The sequence below is a fragment of the Lampetra planeri genome, chromosome 56, assembly GCF_965212315.1.
Source record: "Lampetra planeri chromosome 56, kcLamPlan1.2.h2, whole genome shotgun sequence".
Lineage (NCBI taxonomy): Eukaryota > Metazoa > Chordata > Hyperoartia > Petromyzontiformes > Petromyzontidae > Lampetra > Lampetra planeri.
In genome coordinates this window covers 4,186,415-4,209,219 of record NC_136162.1, presented here as the reverse complement: position 1 = coordinate 4,209,219, position 22,805 = coordinate 4,186,415, and the positions used below count along the sequence as shown (strand labels likewise).

Genomic DNA, 22,805 nt, shown 5'->3' with positions numbered 1-22,805 from the left:
CATAGACTCACACAGAGACCCATAGTTTGTTGTCCTTCCCCCGCACCTCCGATTAGCGTGGTCGGCTACGTACGGTGCGAAAGAAGTTCAACATACGGACGTATTGGCGGTACACCGGTGTAGCATAACACACCGGGGTCCTCATAAAACAGTCTCTATAATCACAATTTGAACTGACATTCGTCTTACAACTGCTTCGACATCACGAGAACTGATTTTAATGCACGACCCCACAAGATTTTCTGAGCGGGGTTGCGAATGGTGAGAAAATAAAATAATTGTAAGCGTTCTAATTATTATTTAGAACTGCACACCGGTGTACCGCCAATACGTTCATAAAGACATACATTTGGCATCACAAATATTACTTATGATTATCATAGACCAACGAATCTTTGAAGCCGCAACATGTTAAAGTTGTGGCTTAAAGGGTCATTTGGTCCATGCTTTGCACACGTGTGTACACCAGCAGTCATTTGTCGACAGCTCTCCCTGCTCCCCCCTACATCATGCAGCTTTGATTACTATGAACCAGTTTTGCAATGGTGCCACAGGGGTGTAACGGCCAGTACACTGGACTTGCCATCCAGAGGTCACCAGTTTGTTGATCGGAAGGTCACGTGTGGTGGGTTAAAGTGTGGGTAAGGAATCAAAACCCGTTTGCGACCTCTGAGACAAGGCCAGCCAGGCGTGGTGCTGGCCACCCACCCCCTCGTGCGCCGTGGGCGGCCTTCGCAGGTGCCGCTTTCTAACGGCACTTACCCCCAACAGTCTAAGGCTGCACAGGGGATATTTGTCGTTGTTGTGCACGCGTCCGCCGAACGCCGCTCACTTGGCAACTGCTTCGCCGGGAGAGAGGGAGGTCGCGACGCTGCTGCCGGGTTGCGTGACGTAGAACAAGCGCTGCTCGTTGCGCACGGGCTTGATGAGGCACTCGTGCTCGTGGCCCCACACCACCAGGTCCAGGAAGCTATAGAGGAAGTGCTCCGGAATGTAGTTGGTGGCGCTGTGCTTGGACCTGTGTGTGTGTGCGTGCGTGGGAAAGTGGGTGGGTAGCGGTTAGCTCGCTGCGCTACGAACCTGGTGACCCGAGTTCGATTACCGCTCACGGCCAACGCCAGTGGCGATTATCTAAACTGGTTCTGGGCCTCCCCTACGTCGACTCAGCCTCAAATGAGTACCTGGTGTGGTGTGTTGTAAATGTTGCCACTGGTGAGGTAAAGGCGGTCGGGAGTGTGGTGCTGGCCACCCACTCCCTCATGTTCCGTGCCGGCCTTCATAGGTACTCGCAAACAGCACTTGCCCCAACAGGCTGAACTTTGTCTTTGGAGCGGTGGCATCATGGTCAGCGCACTGGAATCAGCAGTTTGTCAACTTTAAATATCTCGGCGTTATCCTGGACTCGAAAATGTCTTTGAAGACCCACATTGACCACATGACCAACAAGATAATAAAAAAACTAAATTGGATTCCTATACAGAATCAAACGCTGTGATGTAGAGATAAAATCGTGGGTACAACTTTGGTGTTTACCACCTTTCATTAAAAGACACCTGCATTCCGTGCATTTACGGACGGACGGAGTGGACTCTGAAATACGGTGATTTTGGCCTGCACACACATAAAAGGGTGCAAGATTACACATTGTGCATGCATACAAATCTGCATTACTCACACTAATGGATCCTTTCCCACAAAGCTATGGTAACAAAATTAATGCATGGGTCATGATGACATCCCAGAGCTTTGGTTCCTGGAACCCGACAATTAGCCACTTTTTCGCAGGGCAATCATTCCTCCTCAACGGAGGCATGTAGTCTCCTTGTGTCATAATTTGTGACATGCATCTTTAGTCACGTACGGATGGATTAATAGCAACTCATAAGTCGATGTCCTGATTAGTTTAGACCAGGACATTGCTTCAATTAATTTGGTGGTGGATTGATTCATTGCATCCAGTTAATTTTCATAGTTTGCAGTGGTTCACAATTAGTGAGGTCTCACAGAGAGACGCACAGACTCGTATAGAGACCCACAGACTCACACAGAGACTCACAGACTCACACAGAGACCCACAGACTCACACAGAGTTCATAGTCATACAATACTGTGCGATTTCACACAGAGACCCATGCACTCCAGGCTTTCCAAGAATTCCCACTTGTAAAGGTGGTGGGCGGATTGGCCGTGAGTTTGTGAGTTTAATTATAACATCCGACTCGCTAATCTCAGGAAATGTGATTTGCTTTGGATGAGTGCTAAGAATTAAAACCAAAATCTTAGCAGTGCTGAAGTACTCCTCTGGTGCTGACATTGTTGCAGAGGTCGCAATCGGGTACCCGTTACCCGTACCCTACCCGATACCCGGCTACCCGTACCCAGCCGGGTACGGATACCCGTTTGCGACCCTGGTGCGGCCGGGTACGGGTAGGCCGTGAGTCACTGGTGAGTAACCATTTGTCACTCATTTCCCAACGTCTTGTCTCTTCTCACAATTTAAGTTCATAGAATCAACCCACCCACGCCTGCAACATGGCTTCATCCCAGAGGTCGCAATCGGGTACCCGTACCCTACCCGATACCCGGCCGGGTACGGGTAGCCGGGTATCGGGTAGGGTACGGGTACCCGTTTGCGACCCTGGTGCGGCCGGGTACGGGTACGGGTAAGGAATCAAAACCCGTTTGCGACCTCTGCATTGTTCACCATCGGAACGCTTGTCTGTTGTCTCATGAGTTATGCATGCATAGAAACCCACAGACCCGCACATGCATAATTCATCAGAATAATTTTTTCATGCATAACTAACGTGACAAATATCAATATAGAAAGTAGCGTCGTGCAACATTTATTGCCAAAAATATGAGAGTTTTGACCAAGCCGCATTTGAGCGATCCAAGTTTAATTCAAGAACTTAATAAAAAAATTACAATAACAATAACCGCCAGTTATTTGTCAATCCCGCGGCTGCAAGGTGTACGTGCTTCTCCCAATGTTGTCTTTCGAGGGTGGTCTAGCGGGGGCTCCACGTAGGAGAGACAAGGCCCGGCGCTTTCACAGTCAGCTCCTCAACGAGGTTGTTTTGTCTGGCTTATGGCGGTGCCACTTCTTGAAGTACGCCTCTCCGATTTTTGGACATCTTTCTCGAGGACTTTCCCATTGTCCTCTCTCGTCCAGGGGCTTGGGTTGCCAGCGTGCGGCGCCGTCCACGTACATGAACCTGCGGGAAGATGTTGCCGGAATGCCCGCCGGCGTTGAGATTGAACAGCGCCGGGGCAAGAGCAGATCCCTGCGGGAGCCGGCTCTTGCCGGGAGTCGGCTATTCAATCTCCGTGTGCCGCTGGCCGCTTCACCAAAGTGGATGCGGTGAACTATCGCTGGCTCGGCACGTCGGCGACAAGTCGGACGGTCCGTCGCAAGCTGTAGCGGCAGACCCTTCCGCTATGCGGTATCAACTGCCGAAGAGAGGCCATCGAACGCTGCCGCTGTTTTGGGACGACGTTCAAAGCCTGTCTTCAATGTCGCTTGCTCGCGGACATTTCGTCCGTTCCTGTACCCGGCTTGTTCCTTGGGGACTATATCCTCAAACGTAAGCTTCAGCCTTTGCGAAGAGACTAACTTCTCGAGTGGTCATAATAATAATATATAAATGCGCTCGGATGAGTTTGGGGCAGCTATACAGCACAACTGCAACCACCTATGCGGAAATAGAAAATTTCCACCACAGGATGGATTAAAGCCATCTTAGGAGATGAGAATGTGCTCGCGCATGGAGAAGCTGTCGATTTTCTTTAATCCCTGTGTTAAAGTAAAAAAAATGTCAAAGTCATTTTCTGCTGAGCATTGAGGCTCTGAGCCAGTGGAGGAAATTCGACATTCCTATGATGGAGGATTAGTCGATCAATAGGGCAAACAATATTGACTCCGGCACAAAAGTGGCACTTGTTCATCAACTACAGAGGGACGGACAACGGGGCCGAGGAAAAACACCCAACCAGAATTTGAACATAGTAGTAGGTTTTTACCCAACCAGGTAAAAACCTACTACTATATTTTGCCACTGGTAAAAGAGATCTCATAGCAGAATTTGAACGCGTGCTTTTTCCCGATTGCGAGACGCTGACTCAATCGCGAGGCACCAGGGTTCGATATCCCGCTCACATAAAAACCCATGAATTCTGAGTTGTGATATCACTTGGCCACCTCTAAAAGGTGTAGCTTTATATGTACATATACAAGAATTACCACATGTCAACAATAAAACACCCACAGGCGATAATGTGCACTTGGGATAGCCACTGAATGTGCAATGGAATCGAAAATCGTTTCAACAGACAAAAGCAAGTTCGAGCCAATTTGAAGCACTGAACAAAAAGCAACAGATAAAATTGTTGCGAAAAAAAAGTTTTTTTTATCAGCTGTGACACTGTCAGCGCTACCAAAGAACATGGGGAAAATGCTCAAGAGTGCACAGAGGAGCATCAGAATCAGAATGTTGATACTGGTAGGAACCTCCTGGTTACACCAGCCCACAGGGGATTATTGTGTCCGTCCGTCCGTCGTGCAGGGAGGGGCTGGGTGGGGAGGGAGGGGCTGGGTGGGGAGGTGAGGGTGGAGAGGGGCTGGGTGGGGAGGGTGGGGCTGGGTGGGGAGGGGCTGATCACCCCGTGGTGCCCTTATAAAACTCAATGTTTAACCTACTCACGCCGGCTTGTGCCCGCCCTCACAGTCGGCCATATTTGCGGAATACACCACGCCGCCGTTGACCCTGGACATTGACCGAGCAACCCAACGTTCCTACCAGCTCCCCCCGCAGGAATGTGTTCTAAACATGGAGAGGAGCATCCTCGGAAATACACCGATAGAGACAGAAAGAGAAGGGCATGCGTTAGAGAACAGTCACAAGTTTGGAGGCATAATTCAAACTGAAAAGGAAAAGTGAGCGTGCTTTGGGCAGGGCCACGTGGTGGCTAGAAGGGATGAGGGCTGATGGTCAGGAATTAGTGACGCGAGCGACAGCCAAGGGAACAGAATACGCCCGAGAGAGCGTGCCCACCAGGGAGACGGAGCAATGAAATCAGCAGAATAACAAAAGGCGGATTAATCCTAGCTGGCTTATCTACATATGCCATCTACATTACAAAGGCTCAGTTCCAGCAGCAGTACTGACCATCTCACAACTCCTCCTCTCCCGCGGCCCTTCCTGGCTCCTCCCCCCTTAATCAGTATATAAGGTCGTACCTCTTGGGACTTCTCTCTACTTGATACAGATTTTTTGCTGTGACAGTTTCACCTGAAGACGGAAGCTTGTGTTGCCTCCGAAACGTCGTGATTTTATTGTTTTTATTTTTTATTAATTTTAATTTCATTTTTTACCTACGTGACTTTACCGAAAGAACTAAGAGTATGAATCCTTGCAGTCACGAAAGCTTCAAATCTAGAATCAATGAAATCAGATCATGTGCGCAGGTGTTGGATGGACTAGTTAGATTGCCGGATTGTGAGAGGTGGCAACGGCTTAGTGAGACCTTCACTCAGAAAGTGGATCGACCGTGACTGATGAAAATGACGATTTAAAAACACAAAGACGTGCGCATCCCTGCTGGGTCTTTATTCAACCGTTTGTAAAATTATGTCCTAACTGCAGGTTTTAATTGATTTAGTCTTTACAAAAAAATATCCCAAAATTAGCTTCCACTTGACCAGCGCCGGTAATGACATTTTGGCTAAAACGTTACTCATCAATTTGTGCCTCTCCAATGGTAATTGGCACCTGTGCATGTTAGCAGATATAAAGCAATGGACCTAATGGAAATAACTTTTTTGCCTGAAAAGATGACCCAGCCGGTTCTTATCCTCATGCCTGCTAGTACGTCGCTGGCAAGTGTAAAGGCGAGCAGATAATTGATCAACGTGATCATTTGTTTGTCCAAAAAACATATAAATAAAAACAAACGATTGCTCATCACGTTCGTGTATGAATGTATGTTGAACTCCTTTAGTACCGTAGGCTGCCATCCGTGCTAATCGGAGGTTCGAGTGAAGGACAACAAACTAAACACAAAAGGCAGTTCTGAAGAAATAAGTTTTCAATCTAGATTCAAAATTGCATTGCTCCAGCGGCTTCCTAACATCGTAAGAGCGTTCCAGACGGCCGCAGAAGCGGATCTGAAAGCGCGCGATCGATAGTGACCACGGGTATTGGATATAAAGCGTCTCAGAATCTGGGACTGGCGGAAGGATGACACATTCAATCCGAACGCGCACAATTTGAATTCTGCGATGAAAATTTACTGTGCAATGTCCTGGCCCCACTGATGGTCAATCATAGCCAGGAATCGAGCTCCGATGGGCAAATTATTGGCGCACAAAGACGAGAGTTTTAACATTTTAAGGAGATTATTAGAAATGAACTTCCATCCCTCTTTGAAAATGTGAGCATCAAACCAACGGGTAAAATGTAAGGGTGATGGAGTGTGATTGGAAGATGACACAGTTATTATTTTTCCATATATTTGATTAGATTTCTTTGCATTTTCATCATAAAACCATTTAGGATAGAGAGTTTCAGCCGTGAAATAATAAATGTAACGTTTCAATAAGGAACTAAAAGTTATTTTCATCAATTACACGGAGAGCGTCTTCAAATGCAGACTCCCTCCAGGTTATTCAACACGTGGTTTTATCTTCTTCATAAATAGAAAATTTAAAGACACAAGCGACAGTCGTGCGATTGCGGCCAAGCAACCGAAACTACGGACCACATAATGTACCACATAATGGACCACCGTAGTCTGCGCTCCTTCAACAGAGTAGCAAAACCTACGCAAAAACTCTCCTATGTTAAACCCTCTCGCCCTGGCTAGCAGACCTCAACATTGGCATTTATCTCCTGAACAGATTGCCATCATAGACAACAGAAATGAGCGTCAGCTTAGGGGTTGTACTACTACTTGCGAAGGTCTTCAGGGTTGTGCTGCATACAGCTCTCCGTTGCATTTACCACGCCCTGTGAACCTCGCAAGGAACTGAGTTCAGCTTCTGATGGAAGCGGCAAATTGTCGGGACATCAAGCCAAATAAGAATAGGTAGAACCCAAATCCAGATTGGAGAGCCATTAGCTTAGGATTGTTGAGAATTCATTTATCGTTATTTTCTAAAATACAAAACACACGTTGTTTTCACCTTGTACCTTAGAGGCAAAAAGTTTGGGGGTGCATCTCACAATCCAGTTGCGTAAAGCTTTATTGACATCGGGCAGACGTTTTGGGGGTGCGTCTTAATTTCAAGAGCATCTTAAAGTCTGGAGAACATGGTATATAATTTAGATATTGATTATATGTTACCGCGTCATACGCGTTGGCTTCGTGTCTCTAGACGAGTGGAAATTCATATCACGTTGCTCGCATTTGAGGCCTTAACGAGCCCTAGAGTCACTTCATATTCGGTAGCTAATTCAATCGTACGGGCCCCTTCGTGGTCTTTAAGATCTACCGATGGTGCCCTTTTATGCACGAACCTCGATCTCGGCTGTGTGCTCCTGGGGTGATTGGGCGTTTACTGCGGTGCCCCCTCCCCAGTTGTGGATATCCCGACTGGAGTTCACAAGAACTCACAAACAACTCGAACAAGACCCAGAGTGAGAATATCTCTGGCTTACATCTTCAACGAAGCTGCTGGGGCCAGAACCCCTAAGCCATATTCGCACACAAATATATTCCATTTGATGCACAAAATATTCCATTTGATGCACACATGGAATATTTGTAACTCTCCATTGCGGAACAGACTGTGGAACAAATAACGATTCCATGCCCGGTTCAAACACGAAGGAGGGAGGGGAATCATCACAGAGATACACTCCGCTACGCCTGACGCCATCGTCTGAATCAACCGTCTCAATGTAAAATTATAGTTGTTGCTCTATTTACACTGCATCACGCACTTTCGGATGCGTTTCCGCGGCCGTCTGGAACGCTCTTCCTTCGAATATTAGGAAGCCACTGGAGCTAAGCACTTTAAAATCTATATTTAAAACTGATTCATTTAAAACTGCTTTTTGTGTTTAGTTTGTTGTCCTTCCCTTGCAACCTCCAGTTAGCATGCTCGGGTACGTACAGTGCGAAAGAAGTTCAACATACGTACGTGCAAGATTCTTCACGAAGTCAATATTGCACACTCGAACAAATCCCCCCGCCCGCCCCCCCTCCCAAGTGAACCTACCTACCTATTTTCCCAAACCCGCTCACTTCCCCAACCCCGCGCACGGCAATGTCAGCCTGCCCAGAACAGCTGAACCAGGGCATCATTGTCAGCTGCCATGTGGGCAGATAGGCAACCTTAATTGAAAGTACACAACATAACGGGACAATTAAATATACGATCAATTGTGTGTGGCTTTATGTTGATGTGCATGTTCTTGCTTGCAATTACCGATAATAATGCCAGGTAATTACCGATGGAAGTCTCAATGGATCCCACAGACTCGTTTTAAGGAGGGTGGAGCTGCATTTTTGCGATGCTTATCCAATTCCATGAAGCAGTGTTTGAATCCACGTGGCAAGAAACCCGCAAGAGACGCACCACACGTACGAGAGAATAACACTCGGAGCTCAGCAGAGGATTCAAAAACCTACTGTCTGTGCTACTATCGCCTGGCCAATTCACAACCCAGCCGATTATGGAGTTTCACAAATACATGCCATCCACCTGCAAAGTGTTTGATTGCATGTGTGTGCGATATTTCACGTTATGGGGAGCAGTGTCGCAGCGGTTTTGCGCGCTGCGCTACGAACCTGGCGACCCGAGTTACGATTCTCGCTCACGACCAATAACAAGTGGTGAATATTTCAGCCGGTCCTGGACCCTCCCCTATGCCAACTTAGCCTGAAATGAGTACCTGGCAGAACAGTCGATGAAAGGCTATCAAGGGGTGTTTGTCTTTGCTCCAGCCCACCTGTTAATTATCGACTTGCTGAGATCCTGCAAGAGCTCTTGAACTCCTGTGTACGCAGAGTAGAGGGCTGTGCTTGCATTCTAATTCGTTGCCATTACAACCCTTGAAAAAAAAGCGGTCACAATCAGAATGCAATGGGGCACAATGACCGATGGCACAACCTCTTCAGACCTCAGAACTAAGCCCTGTTGTGCCTGGCAAATGCTTCGATGGGGTCAACACCATCCAATGCATCAAAAAGGTGTTATTGGCTGCGGCAGAGTTCATTAGTAGTTGGCATTGCAGCAAAGTCCATTGCTGTTCTGTAATCTATGACTCCATGTATATGGTCTCAGCTGTTTCCAACCCGCGCTGACCAGTTTTGTGAAGTATGGTCATATATTTCGATTTAAAGTTTTCGTGACTGCAGGGATTCATCTTCTTGGTTCTTTCGGTAAAGTCACGTAGAAGGGAAGTAATAAAATAATAAAAATAAAACATAATAAAATAATTCTCACGACGTTTCGGCCACAACGCAAGCAGCCGTCCTCAGGTGAAAACCAGGTCTGTCAAGGCTACAGGGTCTGAATGAAACAGCACCATGCTTGGAGCATATATTTAAGCTGGGTTGGAAGGGGGGGAAAGGGCGCCTTGACAAAAGAATTTGCATATCAAGAGGAATTTAGCATGGTCATATAACCACCACAATAACCACCACAATTTACATGGTGTGGGGAGGCCCTCATCCAGCAGTGGATTGGCAAACAGCTACACATGAAAAAACATTGAATTAACATAAGAACATTTACTGGCCCAAAAATTAATACTAATCATATGAATTCCCACCATTGTTCAAAATACGAATATAATAGTGTTGAGATTTACTTGAGTATAACTGGCAGTGGCCCATGAGTTCAATGTTGGATTTACAGGTTTAAAGAGGAACAAATAATGCCACTCATCCCATATACAAAAGTCATTTCATAACACCGTAATATCACCATATCAGTCCTTCATGAAGTCTAACACTTAATCCTATAAAAAGAGATTATTACGGCAGTTTTCAACTTTAAATCACCCAGGAGTAAACGTGATTTAATTTTTTGTCAAATTATCTCACCTCATTACTCATGTCTTGCGGCAGCATCGCAATATGAGATGCATGGAAGCGAGGTGGGTGAATGGTGAAGATGCTCTGTGTCAATCACTCAATGGAGATGTTATCTCCCTCACCTGGTATACAGGAGGTCGTGGGTTCGAAACCGACCCTGATGCCTGCTGCTGGATATTTGCATGTGTCTCTCCCCGTGGTTGCACAGTCCTCTGGTTTTCCTCTCCACGTTTAGAATAAACACGGGTTTGAAGCCAATCTATAGCCATCTAGAGACACTGCTGGTAATTTGGCAAATTTCACATGTTTTGGTTATTTAAAAAAACCCACAAAATGATCTACTCTTGCATATGATCATGACGCCACCGGCTTTTTAATGTTTGCTGCACTTAAGGCGATTTCCTGCACAAATCTCCATGAAGGCTGTGTAAGAAATAATATTTCCGACCGCAGAAAAATTGCCATGATGATGAGCATGCTTACAACTCTGGGCTGAACCAGCCACCGTGAGTTTAAATCCCAAGGTTTGGTCCAACGTCCTCTGAAGTACTCACCGACATGGATTTATACAAGAGCTCAGCAGAGGATGTAGTATATTTTAAAAAAATACATACTCTTCCGTCCGATACCAAATGCATTTTTTACTGAAGTCGCGACGCGGCTTTTACCTCTTTTTCTCCCCATTTCTCCTGTAATTTCGATATTTTATTCTCCTGTTTCGTTGACGTTTTGTTCAGCTGCTGGACACACTCCTTAAATGGTCAAGTTTGGCGTAAGCATTCATGTAATTGTATGTTCATGGAGGCGCCGGAGGATTGACAAAGTCGCATTCCAATAAAGTGTCTCAGATGTAGATGCGTGACGCTATGTTGTGTGGTTGTTGCTGAACAAGGTAACATGTTTTACCCGGTGATCCGTGTAGTCAATTCAAGCTTGATTAGCACGGTTGGCTACATACGGTGCGAAAGAACTCCAATATATCATGGGACCTCCTTTGCCAGTACCAAAATATACTAATAGGGTTTTTCCCCTTTTTTCTGGCAACAAAACTGACACCTTTTGCAAGGAATCATGCTTACATTAATCACAATACTTGCGTCATCTGGTCGAACACCATATGAGACCAGGCTCTAAAGAAAGCTGTCTCTGGTGTGGACCAATCAGTTTCAAAGACAATGCATAAATTATCAGAGTATTGTTTTTTGTTTGCATTTGACTGCAGGTATTGCGGTTAATGTAAGTGTAATAAACGACTGGACCACGATGTCTGGCTCAGTGTCCTTTATTATTCGGTTCGTGCTGTACACCCACACGGCTGTCTTTACTCTGTAGCTTCTCCACGGTGCTGACTCCAATGTCGGCCCGATCCACAACAGCAGCTCCGCTGCTGTTTCTCTCACACAGCCCCCCTTGGCTGTACTCTCTGCTGCTCTTCTCCCTCCGCAGCTCTCACAGCTTCTTGCTCTCTCTCTCTCTCTCCGCAGCTCCTCCTGGCAGCCACACCGCTGCCTCTAACAAGCAGCCCCCTCTCTCTCTCTCTCCGCAGCTCCTCCTGGCAGCCACACCGCTGCCTCTAACACGCAGCCCTCCTGGCTGTCTCCTCCCCAGCTGCACACCACTCCGCAGCTTCCTCTTATCTTCGGGGTTGGCTCCCGATCGCCGTCGGCGCCCCCCCTCTCCACACTTGCCCGCGTGGCCTCACTCTTTTCCGCTCACACCCCGACTACCTTCCCCTTCCGGTTTACCCGCTTAAAGCCCCGAACCTTACCCCCACGTCACATGACTCCACCCCCCGTGACGTCACCTCCGGAAGGTCGCTTACGCCCGCATTACACCACCCTCCCCCGTAGAAAAATCCCAGCCGACCTCGGCTGACCAATAGCAAATCGTAATGCGGCGAACCGAGCTTCCCCCCCTAAAGGACACTAAGCATATAATGTAACAGCAAGAACAACAACAACGCAATCAACATCAACGATCGTACAAAAGCATGCAATAAATACAACTGTAAGAAAAAAATAACAAGACAGCAACAATCAACGAAACGTAAGCGATTTGGAACGTGTGCGGGTCGCCGGCCCGTCCCGGACGGTCGGCGGCCCACTCGCAGAACGGGAACGCGATGAAAGTCGAGGAACGACAGGGGGTAATCCCCCTGTCGCAGCTGGAAGTCCACCGCCGTCCCGTGTCTCTAAAGAGTTAGTCTTGGGCTTGTCCTGTGACCGTGCCCGCAGCTGGGTCGGAAGGGCTGCAGGGCTCGAAGGTCCCGCAGACCTGGCAGGCGTCCTCCGAGCAGGGCCCCTCGTCCCCCGCAATGTCACGGCCGGCCTGTCTGGAACAGGTACGACAGGCGCTCTAGCGAGATCAATGGACGCAGGCAGGGGAGAGTCAGCAGCAACAGACCCCGGCAAGGCAATATTGGGGGATGACGCATCATGTAAGGGAGCAACATATGGTTTCAAGCGCGACGTATGCACAACCCAGCGACGAGACCCAATCTGGACGCGTGCTGTCTGTGGGTTGGGAACCGCAATGAGGCGTACGGGACCATGCCAGGGTTTGTGCAATTTCGGCGAGGTCCCCGGACGTACCTGTGGACAATGAAGCCAGGCTAGGTCCCCAACCTTCCAAGGGCACTCCCCCTCAGACCGTCGCGCATATCGCTCGTTCCGGGCCTGGGCTTTGGCCGTAGCCACGCGGGCATTCTCCCGCGCCTCCGTGACTCGGCGAACCGTGTCCTGGATGTATTCAGGAAGTGGTTTCCGAGGTCCCTTCACCCCAGTTCCCAATTGCACATCTACCGGCGGCACGTTTTCCCGACCATACATAAGGTAAAACGGCGAATATCCTGTAGCCGCATGAGGCGTCATCCTGTACGCCGAAAGCACCCCGGGGATGTGCAGATCCCAATCTGATTGTTGTTCACTCACGGTATGGCAAAGCATGGCAGACAATGTCCTGTTCAGCCGTTCAACCATACCATCCGTCTGCGGATGGTATGGGGATGTCCGTACTTTCTTAGTCCCAAGGCCCGCGCACACTTCCGCCAATAATTTAGAAGAGAAATTCCTGCCCTGGTCCGTGAGGAGTCTCTCAGGCGCCCCCTTATCCATAATATACCCAAACAAAAAGGCGTCGGTAATGGCCGCGGCCGACTGATCGGGCAACGGCCAGGCCATCGGCCAACGGGAGAGGTACTCAACCCCTACCAGCAAATATTTATTACCCCTCGCCGATGGTGGAAAAGGTCCCAATATGTCCAGTGCCACCAATTCATTGACTCGAGACACCTGAATCGACTGGAGAGGCGGCACGTAAGGATGTTTCGGCGGCTTACGTTGTGCACACGCAGGGCACGCGCGCACGTGCCCTACGACATCTGTCGCCATGCCGTGCCAAAAATAATGACGTTGCAACGTCAACAAGGTCTTCTGCACCCCTAAATGTAAGAGAGTGTCACAATGGAGGGTTCTAATCAACTCGAACCGCAAGGACGTTGGTACCACCAGGCGCCAACGTTCCTGGAACCCCTCCCGCCACATAAGCAGACCATCTCGGAGAGCGGTTTGCGGCCCCACAGCCGTACTCGGACTCCCATTGTCCTTAGCAGACCGCTTCCGCAAGGACACCAATGACTCATCCATCATCTGTTCCCGGATCCAGACAGACCGCGGCAGATTCAAAACCCCGTCAGCCGGTCCCGGTTCCATCGGAGTGTCCGACTTCTCGACGGCCAGCGTGAGCGGCTGAGGGGGGTTTGGAATCGGCGAACACCTATGCGTCCCCGACTCACATTTACAAGGGCCGCGCCGCGGTAATCTGGAAAGTGCGTCAGCGTTCGCATGGCGCACACCCTTCCGATGTTGAATTTGGAAGGAAAATTCCTGTAGCGTGTCCAACCAACGTGCCAACTGTCCGGATGGCTGGTCAATTTTAAGGGCATATTGCAAGGCCGCATGATCCGTACGCACAATAAAAGAACGACCGTAGAGGTATGGTCGAAATTGCCGTAGGAAAAAAACAACCGCCAATAGTTCTCTGCGAGTGACACAGTAGCGGGTTTCCGCAGGAGACAAGACTCGGCTACCATACGCCACGACACGCTCTACACCCCCTTTAGACTGTGATAACACCGCCCCAATACCTGTGTCACTCGCGTCCGTATCAAGAATGAATGGGTGATCGAAATCGGGATAATCCAATGTTGGGGCCGTGGCCAATAGATCACGCAGACTCCGAAAGGCCGCCTCCTCCGGCTGTCCCCAAACAAACTTCCGTCCTTTACCCGTAAGGAGATGCAAAGGCCTCGCAATCGTCGCAAAACCCGGCACGAATCTTCGGTAATACGAGGCAAATCCCAAAAACCGCCGAACATCCCCCACGGTGGCCGGAGTCGGCCAATCCCGGACGCACGCCGTCTTTTCCGGATCCGTGGACACTCCCTCAGCGCTCACAATGTGCCCCAAATAGCGGACGGACCGTTGCAGTAGGTGACATTTCTTTGGTTTGAATTTCAATTTGGCAGAACGCATCCTCGTAAACACTGTCTCCAGCCGCGTCAAATGTTCATCGAATGTGCGGCTGAAGACAATGATATCGTCCAAATATATAAGACATGTCTCCCACTGCAACCCCGTCAAAACGAGCTCCATCAATCTTTGAAATGTAGCAGGGGCCGCATTCAATCCCATCGGGAGACAGTTGAATTGAAATAACCCCTGAGGCGTACGGAATGCGGTTTTCTCCCGTGAGGACTCGTCAAGGGGAAGCTGCCAAAATCCCGAAGAGAGGTCCAGTGTGGAAAAGAACTTAGCCCCCGACAATGCGTCGAGGGAGTCATCCATACGCGGCAGAGGGTACGCATCTGCCACCGATATCTTATTCAATTTGCGGAAATCAACACAAAATCGCAATTTGCCATCCTTCTTCTTAACCAAGACGACTGGAGCGCCCCATGGGCTGTTAGATGGCGATATAATGTCCGCAGCCAACATGTCTTCCACTGCCCCCCGTACGTGTTCTCGCTCCGCAGGACTCATCCGATGCGAATTTAATCGAATAGGGGCAGCATCGCCCGTCTCAATGTGATGGTAAAGCAAGGAAGTGCGGCCCAAATCCAAATCATCGGAGCTGAACACATCGGAATATGTCAACAACAATTTACGCAGCGCACCACGTTGCTCCATGGACAGGGAAGAATTTTCGTCACATAATTGAGCAACCCAACGATCATCCGAACTCCTTGGCTCGGAAACCCCAGCAACAACTCCCCGGCTATGTGGACAATCATGGGTCGCAAACGCCGTAGTGGCATGTGCCACAACCGTACCGGCCGGGACACGGACGTTTTCTCCCCCCGCATTAAGCACCTGTAAAAACGGTAATTGATCCGGCCGGACGATGGTCTGTGCCCCCACTAACGCCAACCCGGTTGTTATCGTGGCGGACGGTGACAACAAGACCCCTACTGCTCCTAGCCGATCAGGCAGGGGCTTCCGATACCGCAAGGGTATAAGCATCTGTGTACCAGGTGGGATGTCCACAGATGCGACGGACAGCGCCTGCACTTGTACGGCCGAAGCAGGTCGCCCCCAGGGCGACGGCAGAAACGAGATTTGACGGCCCCCCGGCAGTTCAATACAATTCTCATTGATTTTGATCAAAATGGGCATCTTAGCCAAAAAATCGGTGCCTAACAAACAAGGAACCGCCAAAGATCTCGATATCAACACAACACCCGAGGCCGACACATCCCCAATAGATATCTTAGCATCCACCTGACCCACGATGCCCATGCTACCCCCGTTCGCAGCGACGCACGACCCATAAACCGGACGCACAGCCCCCGACGGAATGCCCAACAGATGGAAAATGACATCCGATATAATAGTCGCAGACGCCCCCGAGTCGACCAAAATGCGCACGTCCACACCTTGTATGGACCCCGGTACAGTGGACGAACCCGTAGCGGCCGCGACAACTCTCCGTGCCAATTTGCGCCACTGCGTAACTGAATGACAAGGCCCCGTCGATGGCCTTTCTTTAACAACAACAATAGGATCGCGCAACACAGGTGGTGGGTGAGGTGGAAAGCCTTGCCGAGTGTCTGGTGCGTGCCGACATGCCTGTTTCGGAGGATCTTTAGCCGACTTGACCGGTGCCGAGGCCTCCTGCTGCGGCGGAGCCGGGAAGCGGGCCCAGCAGTCTCTGGCGTAGTGGCCCCTACGCCCGCAGCGGAAACATTCGGCCTCGTTGCGCCGAAGCGCAGGCCTCGCCTCCTGACGGCCCCGTTCTGGTAGCACCGCGCGCGGTCTCGGCCCGCCGCGTCCCGTCCATGGAGCGGAGGCGGCCGTCAGTTGTTGAGGGCCCCGGTCATCCGGAACATAGACGGCCTGCGCAGGGTTCCATCCCAGCGCATCCCCATCTTTGACGGGCCCCCCCGTCCACGCCGTCACTTGTTTCCAGCGACGGAGGTTGAATTGCGCATCGAGACACTTAGCAGCCATCCGGGAAGTTAGCTTCTCATGCCCACACACAGGCATGGGGATCCCTAGATCCCGAGACAGCTCCAACATTTTCCCTAATATGAGAGGCTCAAGCAGGTCCTGTGGCGTCTCAGGATAAGCTGCCATGGCCAGCTCCAGCACCGCACCCCTGAACGCCACGGGCGACTCCTCTGGTGCTCGTTGTCGTTGAGCGAATCGCCGATGCGCATCATCTGGTGGCTCATAAGCATCGGCCATTTCTTGAAAAACACCACGTAAAGTTGCCTTCTTATCGGTCGCTATGGAACGGAAGAATCGGACAGATTCGTCGTCCAGGAGAGTCGGCAACACCTCCAAAGCCTCCGCATCGGTCCATCTTGCTGTGCGTACCGCCGCCAAGAAGCGGCAGGCGAACGCGCTCCAGTCCCCACCGACGGAAAATTCTTTAACCGTTGTAAGGTGGCGACTCCGACTCCTCTTCCCGCCGTCTTCCAATGGTGGTGGTTGTGATGGCAAATTCAAAATGGCGTCGGCCCGCGGCGTGGCCAAGATGGCGGTTTGGCGCCACGGAGCGCGCAAAATGGCGGCCTCTTGCCGCGTGGGCAATGGCGGCGGCAGGACAGGCAACGTGGCGGCCCGCGGAGCACCACTTGCATCATCCATCGTCCCTGGCGCGACGAGATGGCATAGATGCGCCAGGACGTCCTTAAGTGCCTCCAGTTGTACCGCCATCGCTTGCCATCGTTGATCCGCGTCTGATGATGTCGACGGACCCGCCACCGCGCCAACATCCTCCACTCCCGTTCCCGTGGTCGCCTCAGCCTGGCTCTCCTCCACCACCCCAACAGGATCCGTGGTTGGAGGGAGTTCGTCGTCGTCGGACGAAGAAGCCGATGCAGGCGCCGGATTAACTTTCTTCCTCACTTGTTTCGACATGCCGTTGCACTTCCGACACCAGTGTAATAAACGACTGGACCACGATGTCTGGCTCAGTGTCCTTTATTATTCGGTTCGTGCTGTACACCCACACGGCTGTCTTTACTCTGTAGCTTCTCCACGGTGCTGACTCCAATGTCGGCCCGATCCACAACAGCAGCTCCGCTGCTGTTTCTCTCACACAGCCCCCCTTGGCTGTACTCTCTGCTGCTCTTCTCCCTCCGCAGCTCTCACAGCTTCTTGCTCTCTCTCTCTCTCTCCGCAGCTCCTCCTGGCAGCCACACCGCTGCCTCTAACAAGCAGCCCCCTCTCTCTCTCTCTCCGCAGCTCCTCCTGGCAGCCACACCGCTGCCTCTAACACGCAGCCCTCCTGGCTGTCTCCTCCCCAGCTGCACACCACTCCGCAGCTTCCTCTTATCTTCGGGGTTGGCTCCCGATCGCCGTCGGCGCCCCCCCTCTCCACACTTGCCCGCGTGGCCTCACTCTTTTCCGCTCACACCCCGACTACCTTCCCCTTCCGGTTTACCCGCTTAAAGCCCCGAACCTTACCCCCACGTCACATGACTCCACCCCCCGTGACGTCACCTCCGGAAGGTCGCTTACGCCCGCATTACATAAGCATGATTCCTTGCAAAAGGTGTCAACTCCAACATACATACATTTTATTTACCCAGGTGAGGATGCCAAGGAGAGACCAGGAAAGTCTCAATTGCAAGAATCACCTGGGGCATGAGTCTGTCAGGAGGGGGGCGATGATCGCCTACTGGCATGACAAATACCCCAGGTCACAATTGCAAATGAAACTCATCCTGGCCTCTGGTGTCAAACAAAACAAACTCGACTCAACTTAAGATGCAGAGCAGAATAAGAAAAAAAGCTCAAATAGCTCGGCGGTCAACGTCACCTGTTCTGGTGAATGACGAAAAGGTTGAACCACTCGTCCTTGTCTTCCTTGGGCCGCAGCATCAGCACGTCGCCCTTGACAAACATGCGGTGGAGCCGCTCGTCACGAATGGAACCTGGGCCAAGACGCAGCGGGGTGCGGGGGGGGGTTCGAGAGAGGAGTCGAATGTCAGCAACACGAAGGTGGGATGATGAAAAAGCACTTAGGCTTTCGCGAGCGATATCATTCATAATGAAAGTTCTTTTAGGTTAGATCGCGAGTAGTGGTGGGTTAATGACGCATTTATATTCACACGATCTAAGCCAATATAACTTTTATTATGAGATGAAAAATGTCACCGTCAAGTTTATTTAGTTTAATTTCAAGTTTATTTATTAGGTATAGCTCCTCAAGAGCAGTTTGAGTGCAGATCTCACAGGTAGTGATCCAAGTTCCAGTTTATTGGCGATAGCATTCCAGACCCTTGGGGCATCAACAGCAAAGGCCCTTCCTCCAGTATTTGTACGGCAATAAGGAATGTGAAGCTGATAAATGAGCGAGGACTTTAGGATACATTTGTTCTTCTAAACAGTGAGGAGATCCAGCAGGTAGTCTGCTGATTTTTTTTGTAAGTACATCGTGAATAAATAAGATCTGATGCACAAGCCATCGATCATTGATAAATTGGGTCAAGCTTCTTCGAAGTTGTTGTATGGAAGGCGAGCAGAGGGAAGGCCAGAACCGTGAATGAGCTTGACAACAAAATACATTCGCAGGCCAGGGTAAAAAGTGACAGGCAGACATGCAAAAGAAAGAGATAAAACTAAGGAGATTGGACAACGCACGGATGCTTCGGTGAACATAGAGCAAAACATTTACGAGACGCAGGAGAAATAAAATGGTCGCGGTGGAGGTGTGAGAGGTGAAGAGAAGGAAAGAGAGAATCATTTTTATTAGGACAATCCGAAAAGAAAGACAAGCAGACAAATATAATAGGGGAAAAACTTAGGATCTTGGGAAATATACAGGTGGTCAGGGAAAAAAAAGAGGCAGGTTTGAGGAAATTGCAAAGTGAGTTTAAAGAGTTGTGGTGGGTGTGGGGAGGAGAAAGGGGAAAATTGGATAAGGCAGCAAAATATATTCTCAGAATAAGGTGAAAAGACAGATTGACACAAATAAAACCAAGATGAAATTATTGAATGCCCATGAAACGACGTTTCGATCACACACAAGCAACCATCATCAGCAGTTCTCCTGCTGTCTGTGTTTGTCCCACCTGATGACGATTGCTTGTGTTGCGATCGAAATGTCGTGATCTATTAATTTACTACCTACGTGACTTTACCGAAAGAACCAGAGTATGGATTCCTGCAGTCACGAAAGCTTCAAATCAAGATTGCCCATGAAACGTTCTCATCCCGTTCTGTATAATTCATCAAGTCATTTATTCATTCACGGCAGAGTAATAGCACAGAAAGTTGCGATAGTTTTTTTTTGACTCGGTGTGATGCGAAGATTGGGCATGCTCGAAAGTGTGCCATGGAATGAAACAGGTTGAGAAGCGCTGCTGTGCAGGTACATCATCAAAGACACCATGAGCTCATCTCTAACCAATTCTAACGCTCTCTGAAAATGGTTATCACATCGTTCAGATGGAAAAGTGTGTGAAGGCTGAAAACTGCGGTTTCTTTGCAATTCCATCACTTTCAGTAAGTGATGGGAAGTTGAACAGGAGATAAAGTATGTACCGGCTGGGAACATGTATTTGTGCCCAATTTCAACAATCACTGACTTGTAACTCTCTATAAGTGATGAGAAAACAGACAAAACAGAGATCGTGCAGGCTGGAAACATCAACATGTTAGAATTGGCTTCCAGTAACCCTGAGGCAATCGGATTTCTGAATGGAGGGTTGACTCAGGCCCATCATGGCTGAGGTTGATAAAATGAGTACGAGTTTGCGAGGAATGCAACAACGGTTGTCCTATGGTTAAACTCGCCCTTGCCATGGGAACGTAGAATTTACACCGTTGGCTCAGGGCTGCATACAGGAGAGGAGCATCAATGCCTTGGTAGACATTTGAGCCGGAAATCACTTTGGCTTTTAGGCGTTGTCTGCTTAAATGCCTAAAGTACTCCAATAACCCCACACGCTGAACCACTAAAATCGCGCACTCTTATTTTTATAACGAATGAATTGAACCGACTTTTCCATCATAAAGATATCACAAATATATTGGAAGAAAAATATATGGCATGAACTTCAATTGCGTTGGGAGCATCTAAGAAAAAAGTGCATTGGCACAGCTCAAACAAATTCAAGATTCAAGTTCAAACCAGATGAGACACCGGGAAAACTTTGCACAAGGGGCTTGGGTTTCTGTCAACAGTAACCGCATGCTTTTTACAACAATCATCTCACAATGCAGTTTTTATCGACAATCCTTTACCCTTTAAACCTTCACTCGAGCTATATGCCAGCCAGACATTTGTTTTAATGTGTATATACTTCCCTAAGTGGTGGCAGAGTAATGCATGTATTCAAAATGGTTATGTTAAATGCGCGGAATACATTATTCCCGAAAGAACAGCAGGTACACGCTACGTATTCAGCCGAAGTACACAAAAAAAATAATGAGCCACATCAATAGCGGGACTCAAAACAAAGTGCAGAGATTATTTGATGAAATCGCAATTCATTACCATTTATTTCAGGGGTTACTCATTTGCAAATGCGTCCGTTTATATCACGTAATCTTGAATTTATAAATCGTCTAAATGCAACCGCATTTCATTTACAATCGCGGCTCTTGAATGAGAAAATTGGAAGATGCAACGGTGCATCGTTTATAGCTTTGCGCACCTCCGGCGCGTACACGCGTGCGCATGTTGCACGTGTGCGCATGTTGCACGTGTGCACATTGTGCGGCCTTGTTTACAATTCACAGCTGGCTTAGGGCCTTCCCTTGCCACGCGGGTCGTGGGGGTTATTTGACCACACTTAAAACGCATTGTGTTGGCGTGGCTTGGCGAATTTTGGGAGCATAGCAGTGGACCATATAAAGTACAGTACAACGCCGATTACCACCACCCCCACGAGCCACCCAACCTCAACAACAGATGAGTCGTGTCACTCATCGCGTGTCAAGTGCTTGGAGACTCCTCGGCATAAGGAGAGCAGATCATCGAAACACAAATACAGTAGACTCTCAATTATCTGCGTGCGGTCACGTATGTAGAAATAAAAAAACATTGAAATAAATAAAATAAAAATAAATCGCGACGTTTCGAACGCAACACAAGCACTTGTGTTGCGTTCGAAACGTCGTGATTTCTTTAATTAAATTTAATTTAAATTTTATTTTATTTCTAGATACGTGACCGCACTCGAAAAAAACAATGAGTATAATTTCTGCAGTCACAAAAGCTTCAATCCTAGATTATCTGCGTGCGGTTTAATCGTCAGTTGTGATTAATGTTGAGTAATTTTATTGATACCGATGAGTGGTTTTTGGCACAGAGATCTGCGGAAAATAGTTACATTTTTGGATTTTCCGCGATTGCGAATTTTCCGCAGCTATCCGTTGCATCATTAGCGCGGATAATCGAGAGCCTACCGTAGATACCATTCTGATTATCAGTGTGTACATGCCGTGTGCATTTACCCAATCCAAAGAGAGCCAGTTTGGTGGAGCCTTTCTGCAGCAAGATGGGGCTGATTTCAATCTTCTCCAAGGACGTCGCCCGGCCAAAGTGGTTGATGAGTCCGGAACAGCTGAGTAGGTCCAACGCACACAGCCCTTCCGCCTGAACACAAGCAGAGACCACGTGATGCTGCTATGTGAAGCTCTTGTCATTTTCCGTCCCAAGTTGATTTCGATTCTGCTTTCGGTGTCGTGTCACCAAGCAAAGAATCCACCCAGATCTCACGCAGAGAAGAGAAACCCTTCGTCTTAGGCAACGACTGACGGCAATGGGATATCACGTGGATGCCTCTGAGACCCCTTCAAGTGAACCTTTGGTGCACACAGAGTTGAGGGCAGCGCTTTCCCAACCCACTCTGCCACATCATTGTACTGTTTGTCGCATGACCGTCAAACCAATATTCACATTTTCAGACCTGGATCTTCGCTAACTTAAGTATAGAACCACATGTAACGCGATGGCTTTTGTGCAGTTATTGGTGATTGGGCAGACACCATCAACTTGCTACCCTTGAGAACCCGGCTTAATCACAGGCGGACGAAACCTGAATTCGAAACTTAATGGTCCAAGCTCAGGGCTCTGATCTCTGCGCCACAGATCGCACAATCGAAGTTTAATTCTAACAGCAGCAAAGATTCATACCAGGCTGCGCCGGTAATCATTTTGCAGCACTGAACGCACGAGCGACACTTATGCAGGATTCTGTTGTGGACAATTATAAAGTACGGGATTTTTGCTTTCTGGATTTCAGC

At 49.1% G+C, this 22,805-nt stretch overlaps 1 protein-coding gene across 1 annotated transcript in view; it reads right to left on the bottom strand.

Annotated features, from left to right (window-relative positions):
* The window catches only part of MRE11 (MRE11 double strand break repair nuclease), an 82,728-nt gene that overhangs the window by 44,804 nt on the left and 15,119 nt on the right, over positions 1-22,805 (bottom strand). The window contains exons 5-7 of the mRNA XM_078618188.1: positions 22,014-22,155; positions 18,370-18,484; positions 833-1,018 (exon numbers count right to left, since the gene is read on the bottom strand). Of these exons, the coding sequence (XP_078474314.1) occupies positions 833-1,018; positions 18,370-18,484; positions 22,014-22,155 (443 nt within the window). The remainder of the gene's footprint in view (positions 1-832; positions 1,019-18,369; positions 18,485-22,013; positions 22,156-22,805) is intronic.